General features: G+C 41.7%; 1 protein-coding gene across 4 annotated transcripts; it reads left to right on the forward strand.

Annotated features, from left to right (window-relative positions):
• The first annotated feature begins 773 nt into the window (after nt 1-773).
• On the forward strand, nt 774-7,475 carry cep57l1 (centrosomal protein 57, like 1). Of its 4 annotated transcripts, none has more exons than XM_030721635.1 (12): nt 774-995; nt 1,521-2,179; nt 2,930-3,101; nt 3,217-3,396; nt 3,536-3,657; nt 3,817-3,930; nt 4,035-4,112; nt 4,298-4,387; nt 4,483-4,554; nt 4,651-4,910; nt 5,119-5,263; nt 7,007-7,475. In XM_030721635.1, the coding sequence occupies exons 2-12, from the start codon at nt 2,102-2,104 to the stop codon at nt 7,211-7,213; spliced, it is 1,518 nt and encodes a 505-aa protein (XP_030577495.1). In that variant the 5' UTR covers nt 774-995; nt 1,521-2,101; the 3' UTR covers nt 7,214-7,475. The 4 variants fall into 4 exon arrangements, with proteins under 4 accessions (XP_030577495.1, XP_030577496.1, XP_030577497.1 ...); XM_030721636.1 differs by having other exon boundaries at nt 4,035-4,109; XM_030721637.1 differs by lacking the exon at nt 1,521-2,179.
• Nucleotides 7,476-16,182: the final 8,707 nt, after the last annotated feature.

Consider the following 16,182-nt stretch of genomic DNA (forward strand, 5'->3'; position numbering starts at 1 on the left):
ATTATTTCTTTGTTGTAACAATGTAACAGTGCTTCTTGGCAATAAATCCTATACTGTTGCCTTATACCCCTGTATAAGGGGTATGTGGATGAACCATACACAGCTACAACAGACTAGTTCCTCCTCATGCTGGTCACCAGTTTGGTCACACATTGCTGTGGAATGGTCCATTTTTCAACCAGCACTTGTCACAAGTCAGCCAATGTGGTTGTGTTGGTCACTGTGGTACAAAGAGCATGCCCAAGCTGATCCCACAAGTGTTCAGTGGGGATGAGGTCAGAAGTGCATGCAGGCCATTCCATCCTCCCAAATTCTGGAAGAAGTTTCTGATTAAAGTGGGGGCAAGTGTTGGCATCTTGGGCCCAGAGTGTGGAAATATGGAATTGCCACTGGTTGCAGAATCTTATCTCAATATCTCTCTGCACTGAGATTACCTCCAATGATGACAAGCTTGATTGTCAGCACCTGAGGTACCAAAAGCTCAAAACAAGAGTCAGTAGCAGAATAAGCTGTTTGGCACTGGCAGAGAAGATTTAGCAAGTTTTTCATGGGCGCAACCCACAAATGCATTTTCCTTACAAATGTGACACCATTTAAGAGGAAATAAACAGGCTTTCCAACAGTATGAGATTTAGTGCAAAGAAGCGTTGTTTCAACAAAGAAACAATCAACCAACCACAAATTTCCTTACTTTTTGTGCTAAGTGTATCAAGATAGTTGAAAATAGATTTCTGAACCGGCAGTGAGAAGTCTAGAACATCTGCGGAGTTGAGGGAGGAACTAAGAGTGAACAGGCGGAACCACAGTGCGGAGGGCGGCAAAGAGGAGGGAAATTTAAAAAGTCCGGACGCTCTGCTGGGGACTGTTAACTAGTATCTTAAAAGTATTTTTTTTAACTTATATAAGTAGACTGGGCGCGTTAAAGATAAACGCATGATTAGTTTAGAAACATCAATCTTCCACTGTGGGGCAAAATGGAGACGTATCACGATCAGGTAATGTTCGTTATTCAACCGTTAGCAGCAGGCGTGGCTAACACGTTAGCTCTGCGTTATTTAATCTCGCGGAGCTGCCCGTTAGCTCTCTGTTACGTTTGTTACACGCATCTACCTTAAGGACTCGATGGCCCTTGCAATGGGTGGCTTTCGTAAATACGTCGGATTATTAATGCGTGCATAATGTTTGCTGGCTTGGAGCTTTTAAGACCACAAACGACCTCCTTCATGCAGACAGCTAGCTGCACTGTATTCCAGTTAAGTAATGGTTTGACGCTTGTTGGTTCAGGCACTGTAACAAATTAATCGACCTCACTTTGTGTAGCATGTGACGGAAATTGTGTTGATAAAGGAAAGTTACGGATCTGGTTACTCTGCTACAGGTGCCGCACAAGGTGGATTTGTAAATGATGAAGTCAGAGCGAGCTCCGTTGTACAAATCATGTTATTTCATACTGTAATGTCAGAACAAAGTCTGTAATAAAGTTGAAATGCCATCCATCCATCCATTTTCGTCTTATCTAGGGCCAGGTTGTGGGGGCAGCAGTCTGAGAAGCCCAGATCTCCCTCTCTCCAGTCACCTCCTCCAGTTCACCTAATGCTCTCCCAGGCCAGCTGAGAGATGTAATCTCTCCAGCCTGTCCTGGTTCTACCCCAGGGCCTCTTTCTGGTAGGGCATGCCCGGAAAATCTCATCCAGGAGGCATCCTGAACCACCCCAACTGGTTCTTTTTGATGTGGAGGAGGCTTTACTCTGCATTTACCTCCTGAAAGATTGAACTCTTCCGCCTAACTCTAAGGGAGAGGCCAGCCACCCTTTGGAGACAGCTTATTCCACTGCTTGTATTTGTGATCTTGTTCTTTTGGTGACTGATGACCCTCCTGTATTCCTCATCATTCCTGTCTGATACGCATCCTATGATGGCCATATCATCTGAGAACTTATGTAGGTGGCAATGGTATGAGTTGTACCTGAAGTCTGAAGTGTACAGACTGAACAGAAAGGGTGAGAGGATCGTGCCCTGCGTCGCCCCTGTGCTGCAGACTACCACATCAGACACACAGTTGTGGAGCCTCACATACTCTGGTCTGTTGGTGAGGTAGTTTATGGTCCATGCAGTCAGCTGCCTGTCCACTCCAGCTTCCCTCTCAGCAGTGCTGACTTCTCACCTGATCAGCTGTGAGGTAGATGTGAGGCTGGGTTGGGATGGGAGATGGGGCTGGCCCTATTGTGGGTGGGGGTGAGGAGAGTGCAGGTAGTGATAGAATTGCACCAGGGGAGGGGGGGTGGCAGCATACGCAGGGAGGTAGATGCACTCTCCTCAATTCCTCTTTGTCTCTGCTGAATGAGAAGAAGAGGGCCTTCAGCTCTGGGGTCATCCACGGTTTATTGTTGGAGAAACACCGTTCCTTCTTGATTGGCAGTGTTCTCCACACAGAAGTTCATGTAGTCAGTGATGCGGTGGGTGAGGGCGTCAATCTGAACCTGCTCTGATTTGGGAAGAGAATGAGTGCTGTTGGCAGACCTGTTAGTTCTTTTGTTGTCTGGTTAATGTCAGTCAAGCTGAATGGTGCTGGTCTTTAAGCACAGTTCTCACTAAAGGACATTGGGCCCTCATTTCACCCTTATGGAGTCTCTTTTTGACTGTTTACGGTAGTAATCCATATTGGGACTACAGGAACTGATTGTATTTTCAACATTTCAAATTTATTGTCAAAGGTCAAAATTTTAAAAACCTGTCTCAAATACACTTTCATAGATACAAATATATCTGTCCTGTTAGTCAGTAAAAATGCCCATCGGAAAACTTTGGGCTTTGGTAGATTTTGTTGCACTTTTTTTTTTTTTTTTTTTGTTACCAACTTGGCATTTTATTGATATTGAAAATATTCATTAGTTCCTGAAACAATCTCCTTTTTTGGGGTTATCTGTAGCTTTTAGATTCCCCCTCCAAGAACAGTTACATTGGGAGCTACTACCAGCCACCAGACAGGATACTGCAACCTTCAAGAGAGCTGGAGCCCCCTGCTCACTCTTCTGTCAGCATGGGCACACAGATGGCTAGTGGCCCGGTTTCCCAGAGCAGACCAAATATTGACAGCAAAGGTATGGTACATACATTGTAGTGACCTTTTTGTGTCTTACAATGTTTTTATTTTTGTGATTGCCTTCCATTACAGTTACCTGGTATATTTTTCTATTGTTGTTTACGCCTCTTCAGCTGTGGTTGATGCACTGAAGACCCTCCAGGAGAAAATTAGGCGGCTGGAGCTGGAAAGGACGCAAGCAGAGAAGAGCTACCAGCAGTTCTCCCATGATGCTCAGAAGCATCAGCAAGTTATAACATCACACAGTCAGGCAGCAGGTAGCCTCCCTGGGACTGATAACTCTGCCAGGAGAGGTAAGTGATGAAGAATGGAACACAAGTGAGGATACTGTGGTTCACTGGGATCTGGGAATATTTTCTTAGAATGTTATAAAAATTTAAATAACTTCCTGCACGTGGTTTTATTAGTTTTATCTCTGCTTTATGATGACAGAACTGGGCTCAAAACTGCAGTCTGCAGAGGCTCGCTGTAAGGTTCTCGAGAAGCAGCTGGACTACATGAGGAAAATGGTTGAAAATGCCAAAAAGGAGAGGAACGCTCTGATGGAAAATCAGGTATCTCCTAATACTACGAATGAAAAAGTTATTTAAAAATATATCTTTGAAACTAGAGCCCGACCATGAGCATGATCTTCACCTATTTATTTCACACATTTCTGGATGTAAGTGACATGAAAACCAAATAATCCCCCTGTCACTTTTACTCCCCTCGAGGCTTCTCTGCAGAACGAGCAAACAAGCAGCTCAAACAGCCAAATTCAGCGAGAGAAGCTGGAGAAACTCGAGTCCGAGTGTCTCAAACTGAGCAGAACCCAGACTCTGGCAGAGGTATCTTAAGGTTTCCTAATGCTGCTTATCTCTAAGTCATTAGGCAGAATGCTTATTGTCACAAGTTCATTATTTCAGGGTGTGTTACTGTGATAAACTTTCAGATGAAGCTTGCCATCCTGGAGCAGAAACTACTGAAAGAAGAGCATGAGCGTAAACTCGTGCAGGAGAAGGCGGAGGTGGTTAGTCAAAGTCTTTTTACCCTTTTTAGAGATTTTTGGATGGCACTTGTTAAGTAATACTTGCATGAGACACATTTTCTACTCCACAATTTTCAGCACACATTCAACAATAAAGCAGCCAATCAGTAAAAATTTCTAAATACTAATAAAAAGAATGGCTTTTAACTGTGGTGTTACTGCTGCAGCTGCAAAGGGAGTTTGATGTCAGCCTTCGACCATCTCTGCCAACCACTGAAGAGCCAAAGCCAAAGAAGAAAACAAAAAAGGCCATCAGGGTACTTTTCTGACTAATAAATTAATTGCAGGCATTTCTTGAATGAGACAGATTTTTGTTGGACTTAGCAGTGATGACCGTTATCTCCTTCCTCAGAAAAACTCAAAACCTACCGAGCTGCGATCAAACCGCCCAGTGCACAAAAAATTGCCCTTTGTTGCAGGAACAGTAAGTTACTTCCAGTGTTCTGCACTTTTTTTCCCTCTTTGTGGTTTTCTTTGTGCTTATTGTGGTTCATTTTTATTCCCCTCTCGCCTGTCATAGTCGACAAGCCCGAGCCATTCGGTTCACGCCAACGTACAAAGCATCCTTCACATGATGAAGCACCACCAGCCGCAGCTGTGTGAACGAGTGAGCGCGCTGCACAGGTCTGGTTGCGGTGCAAAGAAAAACCTCCAAAAGGACTTCGCTTCATCTTCCTCTGATTCATCACAGAAACCTAACGGGCAGCCTGTCGAGCAGTCGCTCAGCTCGCTCTCCGACCTGCTCCTGGCTCTGCAGGACGAGCTGGGACAGATGAGCTTGTGAGTTGTGCCAATCAATGAGACGCGTTAGGAATGTGCGTGTTAAATAGGCCGCAGGAGACACATGCAAACATTTCATTTATTTCACAAAACATATTAAAAGAATTTAATTTCTTTATTCAGCAGGTGTAGAATATTCAATGTCTTCATATAGTGGAGGCGTATTTTTATTTGTTTAAATTTGTTTTATTTTTGTCACTTTTGTCAGTGAGCATCAGGAGTTGGTGCGTCAGATTGATGAAGCTCAGCATCCGGAGCAGAGGCAGGACCTGCAGAGCGAACTGGAGAGGCTGGTGACCAGGATGGAGGATAAAGGATCTCAGATCACCAAGCTCCGCAAACACCAGAAGATGGTATGTGAACCGTGACTCGGTGCGACTCATAGGGGTTGATTTGTAACAATTTTTAGTAACATGAGAACCTGGATCTGAAAAAGTGCTGTTTGCCAACAGAAATCTAAAGCCCCACCCTTAAATAAATTATGATCTGTTATTGAGCTTGTGTTTTTAAGTTTGACTGTACAGACATTTGTATGTTCAGAATTTGACTTTTTTAAAAAAAAAAAAAAAAGGTTGCGGGAAATTACGTCATTTTCTTCTCATTTCCATCTCCATATTTTTATTCTGATACTCCACTAAAGTAACTTTGCATAATTTACACTTGATTTAAAAAAAAAAATCCATATTTATTTTGTCTTGGCCCTTTTAAGAAGTCCCTCAGTTCATCCCATTGCTGAAACAAGATATTTTAGCTTATCTCTTTTTAAGCCCTCTCCTTCTCACTTTCTCCCGATTGGCTGCCACAACCTTGTCACAAAGTTTTGCTACATTTTCCAGGTTGAGCCTTGAAATGGTGTACAACGGGCATCACTGTATACAAAATGTATTAAAAATGTAGCGCAGATGATGGATCAGCTGCCATTGTTTGGGTAACTTGACAGAATGTTAAGTGCGCAATTCTTTCCATTTCAAAAACTGCTTTGCTATGTTATGAATCCCTATTTTGCTGGTTTATATGGTCTCAATGGTGATTGCTAATATTAAGCCAAGTTTCAAATCATGAAATTGGTGTATGTAAAAGTGAGTGGTTCCATGGTGTAGTGGTTAATACATTCACCTCACATGCAAAAGACCTCTGGTTCAAAGACCAGGAGGAGACACAAACCCAGTCCCAGGGGGTCAGCAGCTGGGCTGAGTCAGGAAGGTAAATCCTGTGCCAAATCAAATATATGGATCAGTTAAACAGATCCACCCCTTGGGAAATAATGGAATAGCCAAAAATACCTCTCTAGTGTATGTGAAAATGATCCCTGTTAGCCTGAACAGTTTCACACTCTTGTTCTTTTTTTAAACTCTTGCCTTTGTATGATGTCAGTGAGAAAGATATTGCCAGCATGGTCATCCAAGGATCATGACCCACTTGCTCTTTAAACGTTCACTTTGTGAGGAGCAGCCACTCACAACAACACTGGCTTAAAAGGAGAGTGACCTTAAAGGAAGATGAGCTAAAGGCCCAGCCTAAGATTAGATTATTTAATAGTGGTTAATACATTTGCCCAAAACACGAAAGCTCCCTGGTTCAAAAACAAAAGGAGACACAAATCCCCTGGAGGGTTTCATCGTAAAAGGCATCCGAGGTAAAAATCTGCTCCAAATCAGATATGCGCATCCATCCGCTGTGGTCACTCCTTGTGAATGAGGGACCAGCCAAAAGAATAATTATAAGGAGTAAAAATATGGAGTGGGAAATGAGCAGAGCCACTGGAAAACAGTGACAGATGGGATCATTTTGAGATTTTTTAACAAGGTACTTTTGTATTTTTAGGCAACACCATATTAGAGAGTATTTTAGTGCAGCTGGAGTCAAAGTGCTTGTGTTACCTCACTGAAGAATTTATTAATCCTCCAGTTATTTCTGACCTTTTAATAACAAGAAAGATTCATGCTTGAATAAACTAAACACTGCTTAGAAAAGAAAATCCCCTGTGTAAGGGATGTTACAGTATATCCCTTGATCTGCTTGTAATACCGGCTTATTGCAGTGCATAATTGTGCTGAATCGGTCAAAGTGCCTAATGTTTTCTGCTCCCTCTGCAGATCCATAAATTGAACCAGTGTCAGTCATCTCCTGAGGAGCGCACGTCCAAAAAGCTGAGTGGGATCAAGCCACCTGCTCCTTCTCCTGTTAAGACTAAACAGAAGGGAAAGACGGATTTGACAACTCAGAACAACCTGCAGCTTCTCAGAGAGACACAGAAGTTCAGGAACAGCCTCAAACAGGATGACCTCTCCTGGGAGACGTGATGTTCTCAATGAGCCCTTCAGTGTGCAGGCCTTGATACTACAGCTGGATGAAGACTGCGGGCGGGCGCATGCATTTTTTGTTTTGTTTTTTTTCCTCCTCCCTGCTCTTCAAATGACTTTGAACATTATTAGTAAGCAAATAGAGTGAATGCAGTGCTCTTTAAATAAAGTATTGCACAAAGTGTCCTTATATGGTGTAGTTTGTGAAACATGATCTTAACCTGATTTTAAAATGATGCAAATGAAGTATGTGCCATAATGAGCTGGATTAAATGATTTTTTATGTCATTTTAGTTTTTTAATAAACATTATTTCTACATATTGCATAATTATTTTTCTTCCGTTTTCCTGGCATTATCAAGTACGACCACTAGATGGCAGTGCTCAGCCTGTAGCTATATTTTAATTTGAAGGTTTTTCCCCTTTCGCAAGTCATGCTATTGGATGCATAAGTGAACTCTAACTTTGCAGTTTTGCTAGCAGTATCAGTCTCCCGCTGTGTATAATGGAGAAGGATCAAATGCACCCTGAACAGCAGCTGGATGGACAGCTGAGTAAATGCAGCCCTGACCACAGGTCAAACGCATATGGGGGGTTTTTAGCTCTGTACATGTAGGAGGAGCCTTTTTTTTTTTCTTTGCACAGCTGAAGCAACTCTGCTCTCTTGTGCTTGCTGGTAGATGACAGGGCACATTTGCTGCATGCCTAACACTCACATTTGCTCTGCTTACTTGAGTCAGCCACCTATAATGGGACAAATGACCACATGTGAAGCTGCATCATAACATTCCTCAGCTTTATCGCCTCATTATCAGGCCCTAGTCAATATTTTTTATTCTGTCTTCAGGTTTCATACACAAGTAACCTAATCTCAAGCAACTCTTGATGTGTGATACAGTCACACGGAGTTGAAATAAGAAAAACTCCTCTCTAAGGATCTGGATGGCAGGAGAAGAAAACAGATGCCTGCTGTTGTTTAGTTCTACATTCATTTCATTATGTAGGTAACATTGCTTGGTCTTGGTATTCCTGCGTGACGCAGAGTTCACTGAATGACTAAATAATGCACTGAGCTTGTGTTTTCAAGCAGGAGAGAGAGAGAGTACACCTAATGCATTGTTTCTCTGTGCTCCCATATTAGATTACAGAGCATGACTGGACACAACAATCAGGTTAGCTAAGCCAACTCAAGACCCAACCCATGTTCACTTACACAATGTCTCTATCCACTTTCCTGACCCTGCAACTTTGATACCTTGTGACCGCACAACTCCTCTTTGTGTATGAATAGCAGTGGCAAGCCAACCAACTGCAGCATTTCCCTCCAGTCTGTCCCTTTTTGTTAAAAATTTTAGGCTGGGAAAAAAAAATCAAAAAGTAGCATCTCCCAGTGTGTGTGGGGATTTTCCACTTTCTGGTGAAAGGCCCAGAGATGTTCTTGATAGAGCAGCACAGCGTTTGCCGCTGAAAAGAGTTAAGTATAGGGTTGCTGTTTGCTTTTAACTGACCAAAAACATTATCTCTCAGCTGAGGCCGCTGGAAGAATAACAGTCTGCTCAACAAAAATACACACAACGTCTTCAAGAGTGTAGACAAGTGGATCGTGAATCTTGAGCCTGCACATGCTCACTGATTTCCTTCAGAGTTTCAGTTTTTTGCTACATGAGCAGAACTTTTCTATGAGCTGAGAAACTATGCACCGTGCTGGGAGGGCAACACTTGAGAGTGTGAGGTGTTGGTGTTTATTCACAGTTTTTTTTTTTTTTTAAACAGGTTATGGTGCATGATGTGCACTGCACTTTGTACCTACTCAGTCAGTGTTAAGAAAAAACTGTAAATTATAAACAGTAAATGCAATCATTGAGCAAGTGTTAGTCATTCTTTAAACTTTGTGACATACAAGGTTATTTTTGGAGACTGAGAAAATCTGTCATTTAGGGGATTGTAGGCAGGGATGCATCAATGTATCAGCTAAATGGCATTTACAGAAGCCTGTGGCTGATTTTTGTCTGCTTTCTTACCTCAGCTTTGTGCTGCATACATGTTCTAAGATAGTGTGATAGCTGAAAGAGTAAACGTATTCAAGTACAGTGCTGTGAAAAAGTCTTTGCCCCCTTCCTGATTTATTTTTTTTCCATATTTGTTAGTTTTACCCCAGATGTAAAGGGACACAAACCATCCAAAAAGTTCAACTTTTGTCTCGTCAGTCCACAAAATATTTTTCCCAAAGTCTTGAGGATCATTAAGATGATGAGCCTTTGTTTTCTTTTTGGTCAGCAGTGGTTTTCTCCTTGGAACTCTCCCATGGAGGGTTCTGAGGCAAGAACTGAGGCAAGGGAGGCCTGCAGTTCTTTAGATGTTATTCTGGGTTCTTTTGTTACCTCCTGGATGAGTCATCAATGTGTTCTCGGAGTAATTTTGGTAGGCTTGCCACTCCTGGGAAGGTTCACCACTGTTCCAAGTTTTCTTCATTTGTGGATAATAGCTCTCACTGTGGTTCACTGGAGTCCCAAAGCCTTAGAAATGGCTTTGCATTTTCTATTTATTTGGGTTATCTTTGTCCAATATTAAAATTTTGTTTGATAATCTAAAAGTGTCACAAATATGCAAAATCAGCAGCAGCTATTAATCCTACTAGCCAAAGTGAAATGGCCAGAATGGGGATGTCAAACTCTTACCTTGTGGGGGACATACAGCGCACTTTGATCTCAAGTGGGCCAAAGCAGTCAAAATCTCCTTTCCGTGAGTGTAAAGATGTTTAACTACATATGTAATCCTTGCAATATCTTCATATAAGAAAGAATTTATTAGAATTTCAATAGTATGTCTGTTTTTCTACATGATAAAGAAATGCTGGTGTAGTAAATGAAAGAAATCTGTCAGCATGACTCTTTGGGGCTTAAACTGTTAAAAAAAAAAGAAAAAAAAAAGTGTAAAATCACAGAAAACGTTCTGTAAAATGAACGGCAATGGGGAAGGTCTTTATCAGGAAGAAATCAGCTATAAAACCTATGAAAATACAATTAAAAGTCCAAAATTTATGCCCTTCACATTTTCCAAAGGCATCCAGTAGGCTGGATTGGAGTCCCTGCTGGGCCGATTGTGGCTCCCAGGCCTTATGTTTGACACCACTGTCTAGAGTGATTTTCTGTTTTTGCTTGTGACCTGTGCTGTGGCCTTAATATAGACATGACTTTTTAACAGTTCCCCTTGAGCTGCTTCACTGAAGGAATATTTAGTGGGCTAAAGAAGTAAAAGAATGATCCGTATGCACATTTTTTTTCTTGTATCCGTATAATCACCCAGTGACGCACCAGATTTATCTTGGGAGCCTCATGGCCTCGATTAGGACAAGATGCACAAGGAAATGGAAATTGAGGGCACGAATGGGTCAGGGCAGGGATGGGTCAGGGCAGGGCAGATCCTGTATAGGCATCACAAAGAAAGTGTGTCAATATGAGTCAGGTATTCCTGCTGGACTCCAAATAAACAGACAACACACACAAAAGGAGCAGGTGAAGCTGGTCAAAAGTGGAACAGTTTGTAAGACGGTAAAAAAAAAATAAGCTGAAAAAAATGTCAGCCAAACAAATTAAAAATTACATGTTTTAAGATTACTTTAACAGTTTGTGATATGTGCTTATTCACCTCAAAAAAGTCTGGAAACAACAAGCTTGATTCTGTCCAAACTACCTGAAGGACAGACCTGGGGTCAAGTGTAACTTTCTCGGAACAGAAACGAGCTGAGTGCTGAAATTCAATCTGCACACGCTCAATAAAGATCTTTATCAACCCGAGAAGACACAGGATTACTGTTCTGTTACAAAATGGACCTTTTGTAATAAAATTTAATTGAAGAGTTTACTACAATATTTTTTTGTTTTGACATACCAGCTCATTGCTAAACATGTTTTCTTGTTCTATAAAATGTCTGTTTTATGTGTTCAGACTGTTAGGAACACTTTCTCTCAACATCTATTATTGTCAAAGTTTTTTCCTTGTCAGCTTGCCCGTATAGTGGATTTAAGGAGATTTTATTGTATAAGACCCACCCAGACAGCAGTAACATGACGACTTTAGAACATACTTATTTGGGTTATAGTGGTTAATGACATTTTTCTTTTTGGCATTACAGCTTCCCCCAGGGACATGAAAACATGGCACTCAAAAAAATCCTGAATTAGAATTTTTGGGAAAACACTGCAAGACTGAAGATGGTTGTAAAAGTTAAACTTTCCGGGGGGGGTGTGCTCTTTTAAAAACATATTTGGGGCAAAGTCAGCTAACTTTTGAAGCAAGTTTCAAGTTTCATTTGACTGATTGTATGCATGCAGTTTTTACTGTTCTCTATAAATCCTAGAAATGGTTATGTGGGGAAAAATAAACAATAGAGCAATAGATTTCTGAAATGCAACCATGCCATGGTCAAAGTCACTTAATTTTTCTTTTTTTTTCTTAAAAATAACCCACTCTGAGTCATGAAGGAAAATGTAAAAAAAAAAAAAAAAAAATGATTCAACAGCTACTACGTGCATATATGTCAGTTTCACATCAAAGTGCTGAATTTCTGCATTCGTGATTGTCTCTAGTGTAAAAATGGTTTAATTTCATTGCTGTACTGTTCACGTCCTCTTCATCAGGACGATTTGTCCTTTTGAATTTGAGCCAATATTAATTATACTCACATAAGATAAACAGAAACTGATACACCACCTTTTAACTGGGCTTTTAATTGTAACCATGGTGACAAGAGCCCTACAAAACCTGCCCATGTATCGTCTTTCCACTCATGCAAATGACAAGCTCCAAAGGACATGCCATCGCAATCAAATAAAAGTTACAGTGCAGTGATTTGTTTAATAATATTCAAACTTTATTGGTTTAACATTGTGAAACTAAAGGCAACACTAGGAAATGAGGCAAAAAAAAACAAACAAAAAAAAATCCAAAAAACTCAAGAAGGTTTAAGAGGAAGTGAGGGAGGGAAAGGGCACAAAATAAGCACAGAGCATTTTCGGAGGCATTGTGGCACCTGCAAGTGTCTACATATGGCTGTGTGAGAGAGGAAAGCCAAAGCTTGTACCTACAAGACTGATGGGCTTTAACAAAGCAGGTAAAAGCAATAAAGCCACGAGAGAAAGGAGGACCCCCCCCCCCCCAAAAAAAACAAACAAACACCTGTTACACACCTTTCTCTCTGAGCTGAACACTGATAGGAAAACCCTCCACAACCAAGCAAGTTTAGATTTTGAATTTGAAATCTTACAAAGACAGAAAGCGAGGTCATCCAATGCAGCAATTGCGAATTACAACCAAAGTGGAGTCATCACATGACCATATGTTTGTGATGATCAGATGTTATTGTAACTGATGCAATTTCATATCGTGCCACAAGGTGGTAGTATCTATTCCTAGAGACTGAGGTTGATAGGTGGAGATAAAGAGAAGAAGAAGGTTATGCTGGATGTAAGAAAACAACTAGAGACCTGTTGTGTATTTATCTGCTTGCCTAGAAGTAAAAGTAATAAAGGCACGTTGCAGAAGTATAAATGATTCGTTCTTCCAGATGAGGAAATGAACAAAACATGGTACCAGGAGTAAAAAATCTAACCTGAGGGGCATTCTGGACAACGATATGGATTCTATCAAACCGCCAGAGAGTTTGAAGCTAACGGGAAACGTCGATCGCAACTGGCGTGCCTTCAAGCAACGATTCCAGCTGTATATCGCGGCCCTGGGATTTGAAACCAAGCCAGATGCAAGAAAGGTAGCGTTACTGCTTACGATAGCAGGGCCTCAAGCTATTGAAGTGTACAACACGTTCGTATATGACGATCCCAGTGATAAAGAGAAGTTTAACACGGTTATTGAAAAGTTTGATGCCCATTGTTCTCCTAAGAAGAATGAGACGTATGAGAGATACATTTTTCGCTCGCGAATTCAGCAGCGAGGCGAGTCTTTTGACAGCTTTCTGACAGACCTGAAGCTCAAAGCACAGACTTGCAACTTTGCTATATTACGTGACTCCATGATCCGTGACCAGATCGTGTTTGGCGTGGTGGACAAAAAAGTCAGAGAACGGCTTCTGAGGGAAACTGAGCTGACATTGGAAGGAGCCATAAGGATCTGTCAAGCGTGTGAGTTATCACAACAGCATGTCAAGACATTCAGTGAGATGGGCGCGACGGCAGTCAGTGACAGCGTTACTGTGGGAGCAGTTTCCAGCCAGAGCGGGAGGCGCACACAGCCGCGGTCCGACAACAGGAGCTTTGACTGCAAACGGTGTGGCTCAAAGCACATGCCCAAACAATGTCCAGCTTATGGTAAGACCTGCTCTTTATGCAGGAGGAAGAACCATTATACCAGGCAGTGCTTCTCAAAAAGTGAGAAAGAAAAGAAAAGCCGATCAATAAACACAGTTGAAGACACTGATCTCAGTGAAACTTTTTTTGTTGGTCTTGTTAATCATGAAGATGAGCCAGACACAGACAGAAATACCATGATAGAAGACAAATGGACAGTACCACTGATAGTAAATGGGACACTTGTCACATTAAAGCTAGACACTGGTGCCAAAGCAAATCTGATCAGTTTATCTGACATCAAAGGCCTGAGAGAAAAGCCCAGAATACAGCAAACAAAATCTGCTCTAAAAGACTACAATGGACAAAGGATTGAAAGTTTTGGCACATGCAGACTAAAAGTGAGAGTGAAAAACAAAGTGCACCACTTATTCTTTTCTGTTGTTGCTGAGGAGTGTGAATCCCTGCTTGGTGACAAAGCCTGTGAAGATCTTGGACTGGTAAGACGAGTGTATCTCATCAACACAGAAGTAAATACACCAAATGACTCTGTTGACAGCATAGTTCACAGTTTTGCAGATGTGTTTAAAGGACTTGGCACTTTGCCTTTCACATACAAAATTGTGCTTAAAGAAAATGCTAAGCCAATAGTGCATGCTGCTAGAAGAGTACCTGTACCTCTGAAAGACAAGCTAAAGAAGGAACTGGACAAAATGACCACACTGGGGGTGATAAGAAAGGTTGAAGAACCTACTGACTGGGTAAACTCCATGGTGTGTGCAAAGAAAAAGAATGGTGAACTGCGAATATGCATGGACCCAAAAGATCTAAACGAGAACATCAAACGTGAACACTACCAAATACCTAAGCGTGAAGAAATAACCAGTGAAATGACAGGTGCCAGATATTTCACAAAACTTGATGCTTCACAAGGTTTTTGGCAGTTAAAACTAGATGAAAGCAGCACCAAGTACTGCACCTTCAATACGCCATTTGGCAGGTACTGCTTCCTAAGAATGCCTTTTGGAATAATCTCAGCATCTGAGATATTTCACAGAGCAATGGAGCACATAATTGAAGGACTGGAAGGTGTCCGAGTTTATGTGGACGACATAATCATCTGGAGCTCTACAATGCAAGAACACAAGGAGAGACTGACAAGAGTATTTGAGCGAGTACGACAGTATGGACTCAAGCTCAACAAGAGCAAATGTCAGTTTGGAGTACAAGAAATTGTTTTTCTGGGAGACAAGCTTTCTGCACAAGGTATTCAGCCTGACCATGAAAAAATCAATGCAATACAGGACATGCCAAGGCCCACAGACAAGACAGGAGTGCTACGCATAATGGGAATGGTGAATTTCATCAGTAAATTCATTCCCAATCTGTCTGCAAAAACATCCTGCATTCGTGAGCTCCTGCATAAGGAGCACAAGTTCAAGTGGACAGCACAGCATGAAGAGGAGTGGGAAAATCTCAAAAGAACGCTGACAACTGCACCTGTGTTGGCATTTTATGACTCAACGAAGGGGATCAAAGTGTCAACGGATGCCTCCAAAGATGGAATTGGTGCGGTACTCCTGCAAGCTGAAGGTGAGCATTGGAAACCTATAGCCTACGCATCCAGGTCCATGACAGAAAGTGAGCGTCGCTATGCTCAAATTGAAAAAGAATGCCTAGGATTAGTTTTCGGCTTAGAGAGGTTCCACAGCTACATATATGGCTTACCATCCTTCACTGTAGAAACAGATCATCGCCCACTAGTTTCTATCATCAAGAAGAATCTGAATGAAATGTCACCAAGAATTCAGCGTCTAATGATGAGAATGCTGAGATATGACTTTGAATTGGTGTATACACCAGGAAAACACCTGATAATTGCAGATGCACTCTCACGAGCACCCACAGGGAGAAATGTGAGTACAACAGAAGACGACATTCAAACTCATATAAACATGGTCTCTGCTCTGCTTCCTGTGTCAGACATGAAATCCAAGCAAATTGTAGATGAGACTGCACAAGACACAGAACTGCAACATGTCATCAGAAACATGTCAGATGGCTGGCCCGCTGGTTCATGTCCACTCTTCTACCACATCAGAGGAGAACTGAGTGTGGTTAATGGGCTGCTGCTGAAACAGGACAAAATCGTCATTCCGCAAAAGATGAGACAAGAGATACTTACCAGAGTACATGAAGGTCATCTCGGGATTGAAAAATGCAAAAGAAGGGCAAGAGAGACAGTCTTTTGGCCAGGTATAAACAGAGACATTGAGAGTCTGATAAGCAGATGTGTAACATGTCAAAAGTATCGCAACAGGCAGATCAAAGAGCCTATGGTGATAGCAGAAACACCAACAGCACCATGGCACAAAGTAGGAATGGATCTATTTCATGCCAAAGGCAAAGACTACTTAGTGGTCATTGACTACTATTCAAACTTCCCTGAAATGGCATTGCTCTCAAACTTATCATCATCATGTGTCATAACACATGTAAAATCCATCTTTGCCAGACATGGTATCCCATACATGGTGATGAGTGATAATGGACCATGTTTCAGTAGCAGAGAATGGCAGAAGTTTGCAGAGCAGTATGACTTCAAGCATGTGACATCCAGCCCGTTATACCCACAGTCAAACGGTAAGGCAGAAAAAGGTGTCCACA

This window comes from Archocentrus centrarchus, chromosome 24, assembly GCF_007364275.1.
Source record: "Archocentrus centrarchus isolate MPI-CPG fArcCen1 chromosome 24, fArcCen1, whole genome shotgun sequence".
Taxonomy (NCBI): domain Eukaryota; kingdom Metazoa; phylum Chordata; class Actinopteri; order Cichliformes; family Cichlidae; genus Archocentrus; species Archocentrus centrarchus.